The 13,525-nt window shown below is 43.8% G+C and overlaps 1 protein-coding gene across 1 annotated transcript in view; it reads left to right on the plus strand.

The window, feature by feature from the left end:
- The window catches only part of igsf3 (immunoglobulin superfamily, member 3), a 61,935-nt gene that overhangs the window by 43,087 nt on the left and 5,323 nt on the right, over window positions 1-13,525 (plus strand). The window contains exon 6 of the mRNA XM_035676350.1: window positions 1,180-1,605. Coding sequence (XP_035532243.1) covers window positions 1,180-1,605 — 426 coding nt within the window. The remainder of the gene's footprint in view (window positions 1-1,179; window positions 1,606-13,525) is intronic.

The raw sequence follows: 13,525 nt of genomic DNA on the forward strand, positions 1-13,525 counted from the left end.
CACACACACACAAACACACAAGCCAATGTATAGATACAAGTACAGACACTCTCCCACTCAACCACACACATTTTTCGTACAGTGAACGAATCAAACGCATTCATGTTTATTCACACAAACAAAAGGCAGAGTTGTATGGGTGAATGGATCGGCGTGAAATCCTCTTTTCTGTCACAGAGGCAGGCAGACAGTGAGGGACATGGATGGATGGTAGAGGGGCGCGGTCAGATGAGAGATAGAGGAAGATGGGAGAGTTATTGTCTGTTAGAGAATTATGGCCCCAGGCGGCTGTCCCAGCAGTAGCCAAGTCTGGACAGAAAGCCATTGATTACACACCCTGAAGGACACCGGGGGTGATGGCTGTCAGTGGAAGAGAGAGGGTGAGGGACAGGGAGAAAGTGACGGGGCTGTTGACAAGAGCATAATGGAGAAAATCTGCAAAGTCTCAAGGAAATGAATAATCTGATCTGGAAAAAAAATCTGACTTCATCAACAGCTCTCCATGCTACCTCCCTCTTTTTTTATCTTTAACATATTCAAGCTCAATCATTCACTTTCATTGAAATGCCCTGAAATAGGCACAGTAGGCCCAGGTTATTAAAGGGACATGAGTAAAGAAAGGAATTTTCTTTATCTAGTGTCTCTGTCTCTCTCTCTCTTGGCAATAATATATGGAGTTGGGTGAACGTTTTTAGCTTAATGAGGATAGTTTAGACTTGGCAAGGAGTTGGGCGTAGATCGAACATCGGCGCTTAGAGGAAATCTCTCCCATGGGTTTTCTTTGTTGCATCACCCATTCATTTTGAAGCGTACTCTCACAGTTGAGCACACCAACTCATACTTAGACACACACAGAACATAGTATACACGCACATGCATAAGCAAAGTGGCAGTTTTTTGCCCATAATGATGGAGGGAAATACTTCTGGAGAGTGAGAATTGCTTTACCAAGAAGCCAGTGCACTTAAAGTAAATACTGTTTGTATTTCATTCCAGCAGGGGGCTTTTTTCCTCTTGGTAACCATATTTAAAAGGAAAGTTTGTTCCTGGAATATGGTTATGAACCTCTACATCATTTGCTGAGCTTAAAGCAAAACAGACTTGATCACACACCCAGGCTGTGTTGTGCTGTTACTTACTCATGTCCTAACAACCTCTCTCTTTTCCTCCACCATCTAGAGTCCTCCTTCATGGTGTCGGCCTCATCACGGACACCATCCGTTACCTTTGGGGACTCCTTTGACCTGCTGTGCCTGGTCAAGCCTCGCCACAACCCTCGCGTTCCCACCTCGGTCACCTGGCGCTTCATGCCCGCTGGCACAGAAGCCGATGACGAGGATCAGGGAGAGTTCAAAGACCTGGTGACTTTCACTCGCGAGGGCACGCTACAGTGGGGCGAGCAGCTGCTAGGGCTGGGTACCCGCACCACAGTGGACCGCTCCCACTCCAACACCAACTTTCGGTTGTCAGTGACCCGGGCAGGGCGTCGTGAGGCGGGCAAGTACCAGTGCACCGCCGTCCTGTGGAGGAGGAACTACGACAACAGCTGGAGCAGAGTAGCCAACCGCACTTCCAACCTGCTTGGCATCAGTGTCCTACAGCCAGGTAAAGGCTGCATGGCTGCTTGCCAGACAGACACACACCTAATTGGAATGGACACAGACTAGCACACAAACAGGGATAAACACAGATTCAGACACACACTCTCTCTCACACACACATCTCTCACACACCACACACACACAACACAACACACCACACACACACACATAAAGTGAATTCAGCAGAGCTTAGAGGATTTCTGCCTGCTTTAATTGCTCTTAGTCTCTGGTTTAGCCACTAATTGGAGTGTGTGTGGACGTGTGTGTCTGTATGTGGAGGGCAGGGTGGAGTCTCTTAATGGAGCACAGCGAATGGATTGCTAAATATCCCACAGGAAGAAAAAACTGAGTGAAAGAGGTACAAGAAAGGGAAGAGGGAGACAGAGAGAGAGAGGGTGAGAGAGTGATAAAGAGAGTGAGCGATTCTGTCCTTGAACTCTTTCCTCCAGTGGAGGCATTAAACTGTCTAACCGCTCATTGGCGCCTCCCTGTGCTCCACGCACCACACACAGAGAAAAAACAGTCAGACACAGCGCCCAATTAGTGGCTGACACAAACAAAAAAAACACACAGAGACAACACAAAACACCACATATCGGCCCAATTTAGCCCAGTCTGGTGTGCCTTTACAGCATGAATACTTCATTTATTCAGGGTGAAGGTGCCTGAAGGCAAATACTCATATTGGTGATAACCCCCACATAACACACACACACACACAGACACACACTCACACAGACACACACTCACACACACAGACACACAGACACACACTCACACACTGTTGTAGTCAGCCTTTCAAAGCTGTCCAGCAAAGCATTGTGGTACCTGAAGTACCAATGAGGTCCAGATTGTTGGATTTGAGCAAAGCGCGTGAGTGGGATGAGAAGTAGGTTTTCAACTTCTGAAAGCCAAATGTTTATATTTGTGATCGTGAGCTAGTGCTGTTGAGCACCTACACGCTTCTTCCATGTTCAGGTGAGCATAAGTAAGGTGCCGTCTTGAGTTCAGAGGCAGACTGTGGTGATCAATAACACTTTTCAAAGTGAGCCAGTGGAATGTAGTCACATGTACAGTATAGAGTCTCTCATTCCCTGCTGCTATTGATTCAAATACACACACATACACAAATGCAACCTGATGTAAACAGACTCGCACACACACACACATACAGAATCACTGCAGCTCAGTGACTTGCTTGACTGAATGCGCTCTGACCTTAACCATTCACGCAGAACACACAGCGTCCCCGGCCCTTTCAGGAGTTATTTGGAAATCGACTTATCATCCTGAATGCTCATTTACCTCCCCCCCATGTGCAGTTTACAATGTTTATACTTAACCAAAGAACCTTAACCACTCACACACACACCCACACACACATTTTGCAGGGGAATAAATACTGGGTCCTCCTCCCACTCCATTTTCCAGCAGCATCTCCATGACAAAGTGATCAGTTACCTTGGTAATGCCATCAGTAACCGTGACGATGTGATCAGTTGCCGTCTGAAAGCCAATCAGTAACCATAACGGTGCGATCATTCTGTGTGTAAGGGCACTATCTCACAGGGGAGGGCAAGTGAGTAATTCCTTTATCTCTCGTTGGTTGCCGAGGCCCGGCTCAGTCCCCGGTCACGCTGTGTTTGTCTCCTCCACCTCCTATCTTTTTTTGGTTGTGCAGTCAGACCTTCATTTAGACTGATGAATCATTTGTCAGAATGTAGGTCTCTCTCTCTCTCTCTCGGTCTTTGCCTCACACCTCTCCTCCCCGTCTGCTTTTCCCTCTCTGTTTTACTAAATGTTAACCCCTCCTGGCTAAATGAGCGGCTGGCATTTTCAGTTCTTCTCTTAAAGAAGTGGGATAAAGGGGAGTGTGTGTGTGTGTGTGTGTGTGTGTGTGTATGTGTGTGTGTGTGTAATGAGGTGTGAGCAAACACAGCATCTGACCAGATTCATAATTGAGAGACTTTAAATCATGCTTCCATAGGTACTTGCTCAATATGTATGAGCTACTTCGCCATACACGCCTAAGTTTTTGCATGAATGCCCCTGCAACCGGGGTTCTCGAGATGTGCCTCTGAGAGCTTGCATATGCTTACTATGCATATATACACAAGCCCACCTCACCCCTGATACCCAGCGATACAACAGAAGAACTGTTTCTCTCAGATTTCTGATGGTCCATCACACCACTGTTTTGTATTCAGGGAAAAGACGCGCGTAAGAAGGTTTGCAAATGCAGAATGGCCCTCCTTATTAAAATCATTGTAGAACTTCAAAAGCGGAGCGTTAAAACTAGCATCATAAATCAAATACTGCCCTTGTTCCAACATCCATGCATCTTAGATCAGCAGAAGTGAAAAGTTGGATATAGATAAAAGCTGGACTAAGCCCACACTGAAGCATTCAGCCGGTCAGTGTGATGTTCTGTCAAACAAGTGAGAAGCCTATAGCCCAGCCCAGGCCTACTTCCTGTTCCAGATTGCATTAGCAGCATACTGCCTGCGTCCAAGTCCCAGGGGTCATACCAGAGGAGTTCACCACCCTATCTGCACACACAAATACAATATTTTTATGTTCCTTGTGAGGGCAACCCTGTGTAACAGTTTGGCTTAAATTCTCCACCACGGGCTTCATGCAGCGAACCACACACAGGAGTATACATCATATTCATGTACACAAGTGTATGCAGTACATGGATACACACTGGGGAGGAGGGGGTTACCTCCCAGAGCAAAAGTGTAATTATCTTATGGTAGAACACCATTCAATATTAGTGCTCAAAGCAGAGGATCTTTACAAACACACCCAAAGAAAAACGTGAACACAAGGTATACAGTTCCACATACAGTAATATTAGATTTCACCTGATTGAGTTTTCTCTTTGTCTCCTTCTGAAATGCAATAATGGCAAACACATGTTCAGCATGGCAGATCACCAGGGAAGCCTCCATCTCTACGACACAATCTAATATCATCTACTCATAACTCAGACTACACACACACACACACACACACACACTCTTCAGCTCTCCGACTCACACACACACACACACACACACACACACACCGAAAACACGCAAAACTAATTATACTGAATCTTCCCTAATGGAACCAGAGTTTAGATTAATGACGGTTTTGGGAGTTCAATACATTTTTCTCATAATTCGAGTGTGTGCATGTGCACATTTGTGTGTGTGCATCTGGCACGAGGAGCGGGATATTAAGACTGTCTGGTTATTGGCTGAGCTGGAGTAATGATTGGGGGGGGGGGGGTGTCCCACTTATAGTTTCTCCTCATCTCTCCTCACACACCTACGCTCGCCTGGCTACCTTTCACTCACATGATCAAACATCACAACGATAGGAATGGATGCCTTTTTTTTTTTTGTTGCTTATTCTTATCCTCCACTCTTGTTTTGCTCTCTTGTGGTTCTGTTTGAGTTAGAGGATATATGCCTCCTACATTCTCTTGTCCCACCTCGTACTCTCTCTCTGTCTCTCTTGCTGATAGTTCTTCGGGGTATATTCTCATTTAATATGGGCTGGCACCAGCAGATGCTGCATGTGCTCTCTTTTCATGCCAGTGAAGTACTTGCCACCCAGCCGTTATTGATAGCAGTGGCATTGTTGCGGTGATTGGAGATTCCTGCTTATCAGGGCATGGATAAGAGCTGTCTATCTTCATTAGGGCCCCGGCCTATCACACTCATGTCCTCCTTTCTCACTCCCGCTCCATCTCTGTCTTTCTACATTTTGTTCTCACTCTCCCCATAAGTCTCTTTTAATGTCTTCTTTCCCCTTCACTCGCACTTAGCTGCATGTTTCCCTCCACGCACACGCCCCCAGCTTCTTTCTCACTCTTGTGATTTTTCAATATTTTATAATTCCCTGCTTCCCTCCTCCTCCTCGTAATTCTCTCCATTATGTTTACATTTTTCTTCAAATAGCTTCTTCACTATTGTCAGTATTTCATAAATAATGAGGATGTGGCAGCTGTTCTTGTTTGCACAAAATAGCGGCTTTATCGCAGTGTTATTGTTGGTGTCACGGTTATAAATCTTTTCTGTGCCCTGAATATAGTTTGGGTTTGCCCACAAGCTCACCTGAGGCAGCACTCTGTGTACAGGGCTGCCTGCATGTCTGCACCAACACAACCTGCCTCTCCTACAGTTTATACATTTCTTATATAAATAATCAGAGTGCACTCATTGCCTTTTCGTCTGTAGCGCACACACAGGAACAGGCAGGGTCATAATGGGTGATAAATGAAGAGCCTTTGAGGGGTGCAGTGAACAGAAAATAATTTCATAAAATACTTTTGATTAATCACGCCTGTTTCAGACATTCAAGGTCAGACTCCTTTCCTGTGTCTTCTTAAACCCTCACACTCTCTCTCGTGCAAGAATACAAGCACATTTTTGTGTCACATCCAATCCAATCCAGGCCTCATTTCCTTGTTCAGCCCAATCTGCAGACACAATGAGATTCTCTGTGTTGTGTCCTTCCATCTCTCTTAAGCACCTGTGTGTGTATGTGTGCACACGCACGCTTGTGTGTCCTGCTGCTGCTGTAATTGAAGTCGTAACTCAGAGCTAGCTACAGTGCTGCTGCTCCCCATGTAAATCAGTGGCTAATAGTAGGAACAGAGCAGGAGGGGCTGGGCAGTGCTGCCTCCTGAATACATCCACCACACACACCAGCCTCTAGCCTGCACTAACTGAATGACCACTGTCCTCTGTGGTTTAATGAGTATAATGCATTTTATGCTTATTGGCACACCCGTTTCAAACACACACACACACACAGGCGCATGGTTCAGTCTGATATGTCTTTATGCTCTCCACTCTGTGTCAGCTTCTTTTGGGCCATTAATCTCCCAGAATTCCCTTGCCCTGACCCCCTGTCTTGTGCATCCGTTTCCCCGTCGAGCCAGCCTGCGTCCAGCAGTCACTCTCTCAGACAGGCAGGCAGGAAGAGGGAAAGTGCAGTCAGTGCATCAGTGTGTTCATACTGATGGTGGAGAATAGGAATATGTATTTGGCGGGGGGTTGCGTGTGTGTGGCTCTGTCTGGGTGTGTTCAAGGCTGCTGCTACGTGCACAGATCCCCATAATTAGCCCGGCCTTAATGAAATTGTAGGGGGAGTTGGAAAGGGGAGGAATGAGAAGTGGTAATATCCCTTTGACACAATGGGATCATAGATACATCGCAGTCATTAGCATAGAAATTAGGCTCCCAGTTCGCCAGAGGAGCCACTTTTCAGTCAGGGGAACCCCCTCCCTCATTGCCTCTGACTAGCAGACCCCTCTGATCTATGCCCCCTGTGACAGAGGTCCAGGCCAACTGTGTCGTGCAGCATTGTGTGTATTTTTGTGTTTGTGTGTGTAGTAGAGGTTGGCAAGGAGCAGCAAGCCAAAGTGAGCTGTTCTGCAGGGGATCGGGGCGTGTCTAAAGCCCTCAGTCCTGACATGCTTGGGGTCCTGGCCGTGGATTAGCCCATGGCTGTGCTAATGCTAATGCTAAAGGCGGAGCAGGCAGCCATTAAGACTATAAGTCCTCCAGAGTAGAGCTTGAGAGACTGCCTGCTGCTTTCCAAAATCCCCCCAGGAGCATGTTCACACTTTTCTGTCTTTTACATCTCTCTCATCTTTTCCTGGCTCTCTCCTTCCCTCTGCACACTCACTCTCACTCCTCCGCTCTCTGTTGGTAGGTGCTCGTGAATATCTGTACAGTTTAGTGATATATCCCTTAACTCTTCTGCTTTTCTCTCATCCTGTCTTCTTTAAAAAAAATCACATCCCTCTCTCTGGGTCTACCTCCCTACTTTTATTCATCCCTCTCATCTTTTTATGCCTCTTTCTCTTTCTGGCCTCCTTCAACTAAATGAAAGCATTACATCTGTGGCCCAGTGGATAGGTTGTCAGCTCAGTGGTCATTAAGTACATATTAGACTATATTTAAAAAGAGCCAAAATGTTAGTCGGAGACCCCGCCAGCACCTCTGGTGTTCGCACTTCATTTAGGCCTGATTAATATTCATGAACCCACAGGTGAGGCTGCTGAATATTCATGTTAGTGTCAGGTGATTAGGCAGAGTGTGATCAAGAGAGACATAGATCATAGTAACGCAGAGGGGAGGAAAGAGGTGATGACCGGTCAAAACAAAGACTGCGATGAAGGGGAAATGAGAGGGGCGAAGCGGACATTTCAACCTTCACGTTAAGAGCCGGTCTTGTATTAAAAGATTTCACCTGGAGCAGCAGCGTAAAACAGAGATGGAAAATGAATTGAATTTCCTCTCTAGCCAAAGAATAAAGGATAACATTCTTTGATTTACAATCTCGGGCTCTATTCTCCTCTTCTGAACACTCGGCCAAGCAACTCCTTTGAAGTTATCCTAAAATTTTGTTACAAGTGTGTGTGTGCGTGAGAGAGGGAGAGCTGTGGTTAGTGTGTTGACATGGCACAGTGGCATCCTTAGCTGTACACTTCTCCTCCCCCCGGACTCAAACTTGTTTTCATCTGCTCTACTACTGTTGTGTAGTGCAGCTTTTGGGGCCGTTTGGGGTGCACTTTGCTGTCTTTCTTCCTTATCAAAACCGGGCTGCTGTTTGGAGCCTTTGTGTACTTACCTCCACTGATAAATAAAAGGAATAAGGACAGCTTTGTCTCAACTCTGTTGTTCCTGTAGCTATTAAACAAGACAAATTGGGCACACGTGGGAAGGGGGTGAGACGAGGGTTCAATGAGCCAATTAGTGACTGCAGTGTGTGGATTTGTGTGTACTGTAATGACGCTACATGCCCAGCAAACTGCTGAAACACAAGTATCTCAAGTGGAGCTGAGATAGTTGTTGGGTAAGAGGCACTTTGTCTGGATACAGCTCATATCACTATATTTCTATTCCACCCAATAAAATATTTTTTTAACGCATTTTGAAGAGCAAGAATCAGACTTTTAATTAAATTTAATTTAATCATGCCTGGTGATGTAAACAAAAGGCTCCGTCCTTGTTTAATTGAGTCCGCTCTTCTTCTTTTTTTTTACTGGAAGATAAGATCAGTGAGGTCCTTCAGGTATTTTAGCCATACCACATTGTTATTTGAGACAGGGTTGCCCTGGAAACCACAGAGGTATGTGAAATGTAGGAGAGGCTGTCAACAATAATGCTTAAGGTTAATTTCAAAATGAGTTTGTATGTTCTACCTGGTTATACAGGGAGTTTGTACTTTGTTTTCCCGTAGCAAAGATAAACTAAAAACAGATCAGAACAGTTAAAATGAACCTGAAATTTTATTCTCACTGAAGCCAGGTTTGACTGGCATATGAACTAATCCAGAGCAGTGAGAACAAGTTTTTCCAATTATGGATTTGTCTTACTCTGTAGAGACACCCTTGAGGCTAATTAAAGAAATAGTATAGCAAAGAACATGTGATCACACTTAGAATAGGTATTGACAGCCATGCTGACACACAGGAACACAGCACTGTATCTTGTTGTTGACGGAACACAGATACACGATGAGCGGCCTCGTTAACAATTTATGATTGAACTGGGTCTCTTCCCATAACATATTGAATCTGTCCTCATCAATATCACACACACACACACACACACAAAACATGGCATACTGTACGTACATCATGTACAATTTTTAGCCTGTCTCCTACTGCTTGTATCAGCAGATGCATTGATGTAACTGTGGTAGGATGGCTGTACTGTAGCTGAAGGGAGAAACCTCACTCTCAGTGGGAATTTGGACACGTGTCCAAGGATGTGACAGGCTGGTCTGTGAAGTCGCTGTTCTCTTACTGAGACATTTCACAGCAAGAGGATTCTGGAGGAAGAGGAGATTTTAAGGTTGTTTTTGGACATAAAAAGACAGTATTTCTCTCCAATGTATTTCTCTTCAATTTTATTAGTCCCTCTGTCTCTGCTTGAGTGAGCACTTAGTTAAAATAACTTGTAATAGCTCATGATGCTACCTAATAGGGCTTGAATAATTAGCCTATTTTAGCTTTGAAAAGGCATTTCTGTAAACACTGATGTACAGCAACAGGCTTTCAGCCTCCAGTTTTTCTCCTGGCTACGGATTCAGACTTCAAATGGGAAAGGGAGAGAATTGCTTTGTCCTGTGCCAATCCAATCCTGCATGGTTCCACTTCAGGAGGTTCGGAGGTAATTCTCCTACAAAAAAATGATTGCCAGGATTCCGCAGGGCTCGGCAGTAATTCCGGATGGGAAGATTGTCAGGCTTCCTACCAAGTCTCTAGTGGGTACTGAGGCAATGATGATGACTAATTTGAGATGCTAGCTCAAAATGCCGTTGCACAACAGGGTGGTCCGGCGGTGCCTTGCAGTCATGCATCTTTTGACGTTTACAACCCAACGTGTGCCTACTGTACTGAATCACAAACAGAGATCCTTTGAGCACACAGCACACTGTGGATAAGGGTGAGGTTCCAATTCAATAGCCAAAAAAAGCTTTAAGCGGAAACTGGAGGAAATAAACATTGAAAGTAAAAGAATGCAAGAAGAAAGGTGTTAAAAGAATTGCCACCAAGAAGCATATAATATATAATATTATAAATAACTCACCAGCCCATAGTAGATGATATATAAAATTTTAATATGAAGTTTATAACATAAAGTAATATACTTATTATATATCATATATTATAATTTATTATATAAATATCTATAGGGTTATACAAATATTCTTATATATATATTATATATATATATATATATAATTAATGATATATAAATAACCGACCACTTATTATATCTTATCCTATTAATAATATATTATATATTAAAATATATATAAAAATAATATTATATATAAGCATTTATCAATACTTTTTTTTTGAAATCTTTACATTGAAAAGAAATATTAAACATTTTTCTCTACCAAACTTTTTCATTTGCAAAAGCCCCACAATTTGTTAATTAATTTTAAAGGCCTTGTTTTTAAACAGAAGCACTTACAAAGAACTCTGTTCTTTAAGGATAAAAGCAAAATTTCAACATCTCCAAATGGGGTAAAAAAACATCTTGAAAAATTTTAAAAGAAAATTAAAATTTGAGAAGAGTAATGATCCCTTGTTATACGTTTGCCACACAAAATTTTATTTACAAGTAAAGTTTTGTTTTTTTAAACATAATTTATAAACCAATTAATTGCATTAAAAACTTGCAATTACCGCATTTGAAAGGCCCAAAAGGCCTTGCAAAAACTCTAGAAAAAAATGACAAATTTAATCTAATTAATGTTTGTGTTATTTTTGACAATTCCTGGTAGAACATCAAAATTCCTCCTGATCCCCAAATAGATTTTCCACTGCTACTTTGGGTGGGAAATTTAATGGAAACTTTTTTTCCTGCCGTTTGCCAATGTCCTTTGCCGCCTGAAGAATTCAATAATGAAATTGTTTTCCAAAAATTGGCTCAGCAAGAAACAAACTTCTTGGCTGCTGTCCCAAGTGTTTAACCAAAAAACACTAGAAAATGCATTTTACCAATCAAAATTTTATCTTTAGGTTAAAGACTGGTAATAAAGTTGCTTAATAAGATGTCTTGCCGCGGGTCCCCTGCCCCCAAGGTCCCAGTCAAAAGAGCTTAAGAAAATTTTGGCCACTTATCAGAAACCAATAATAAAATGGGAATGATTCCGAAAAATTTTCAATTTTCAAGCTGTTAAATAAACGCACTGTGGAATTTAAAAATTCCTATGTTTTTATAAATCTTTCATTAATATTAATTATTAAATAATCCAGTTTGTTTTTAAGGCTTCAATGAAAGTAGAAGAGTGCTTCATGTCCCTTGGCAATGTTGAATAGAAAAAAACAGCCAAGTCCTTACGGCCCATGGAAAAAAAAAATGAATAATTTCCCTCCCCCGAAGCATTTGAAAACCACGGTCCCAACTGAAATTTTTTTAATCTCTGCAGCTAATCTAATCCCACAAACCGATTGTTCCTCTTGTTAAAACCCAATCCTGTTCCACCAGAAAAATTCAAGGGTAAGCCCTTTAGCTTCCATCCCTGGACCATCTCAGTTTACAACCTTCTTATATATCTTCTCCTCTCCTTCTCTCTTTTTTCCGTCCTTGCTTGACTTTATAAATGCCATCTTCTTTTTACTCCTTTGCCTTTCTTTTGGCAGTCTTGACAGAACCCTGCCCTGCTTTTTGTTCTTAATCCCCTTTAGGAACAACACACATGCAAACCCATTTATTGGCCACCAGAGGATGCAGGTGGATAATAACGAGATCCGGCGCCCCCCCTCTCTTTTGGCACTTTCCCCTCACAATATATACCACACATTTCACAGTATAAAATCAACAACTACCTTATCTACATTATCTTATGCTCGTGATAAAAAGCCACGTATAACAGAATCCCTCCCCCATCCCCACCGCGCGCCGAGCTTGAGACGATGGGCACCGAGCGAGGCGCGCTTTCATCCCTTTTATCTTACTCATTCCATCCTTTTGCTCTGTCACCATTCTGCCCTCACCTCTTTCTCCTCACCGACCTCCCTTTTCACTCAACTTTTTGCAAATATCTACTTTAAGAGACGGATGACCTTGCCCCTACACTAGGACACAGAACCGAAGAAAAGTAAAAGCACGCAGCAAGCGTACAGGTCCCTCTTTGACGCGTAATGCCTAGATGCTATACAAACCTGGCAGATCTGATTTAAAAATGTGGGCTGCGCACACAGATGGACGCCTGTTGCTGTCATGCCAAAGCCAATGTACCTATACCATGCGCTCACATGTTGGTATCCCCCTGGTAAACCCAGGTGGGCACCACAACACAACACTATCTACTCCTCTTTCTCCCATTCCCACTCTTTTCCCTGTTCTTGACGATTTATAACAAAGACCCTTCAGATTCTTGTTTGTTGTGTTAACCAGATGGACACGCAGCTTCGAGTGCTGAGACTCATAGTGACCCAGACCCAGTGCCTTCTGGAGCTGAGAGTACACCTGGCGCGAACACACTGTCCCTGTTCGAGCTCACGGAGAATCCAGTGGGGCACCGCCAGCAACCGACAGCGAGAGAATTCTCGACCGCGTTCCCATGACCAAGCCCAGGAACTCCCAGCAAACTAGCCCGTGCGCTAGATGACTCAACGTGAGGACAGCAGCCCAAAGTGGCCGCCCCAAGGGGCTTGCAATGGCGAAGGGCCTAGGACCTCTGTGATATGGGCCTCTCAGGCCCTTGAGACGGAGTGATGATAAACCCTCGTGTCTTCGGGGGTGCAGCCATCTCCTTTGAAAGTCGCCTGGCTAGGCACGTTAGCATAAATGAAACAAGAGGAGATAGATCCCTTTTGTCTCCCCGCCGCTCCTAAGTAGTTGCAGGTCCTGCAAAGGCCCTGTCCACCAATACTGGCCTCTAATGAAATGATGCCTCGACTCCGCTCGGAAATGCAGGTGCGCAGACAGATAGAAAATACATAAGTGGGAATTCTTGTATACTACACTACTTATCCCTTTCTTTGTTGTGTATAGAAAAATATTGGGCTGAGGACGAGAGAATACCCCATTTAATTGAGCTTGGTCAAGAAGATAAATTAAAAAGACCTTTTCACCCAAATGGGCAGCTTAATGCAGACCCTCAGGATTTTCAACAAGTTTCACAGAAAGCAGTATTTCTTGTCAGAACAGCCAGGGTGAAACCACAGCCGTCAAACAAAAGAAAGTAGCTGGCTCGTGAATTACTTTGTCTCTTTTGCTTCAATCGCAACTCTTACCATAATACAAGCTTTATTTATATTTATTCTCCCACCGTGCCCAAAGAGAACACAGCTTGCCGTAACCCACTTAATGCCCGACAGCTACTCAGCCCACATTCCTTTTAAGAACCCGAAGTTCCACTGAACACACCACATCCACACTGTCACCACCCAC

Source organism: Morone saxatilis, unplaced genomic scaffold (assembly GCF_004916995.1).
Source record: "Morone saxatilis isolate NCDOM2014 unplaced genomic scaffold, NCSU_SB_2.0 Contig5, whole genome shotgun sequence".
NCBI classification, from domain to species: Eukaryota; Metazoa; Chordata; class Actinopteri; family Moronidae; genus Morone; species Morone saxatilis.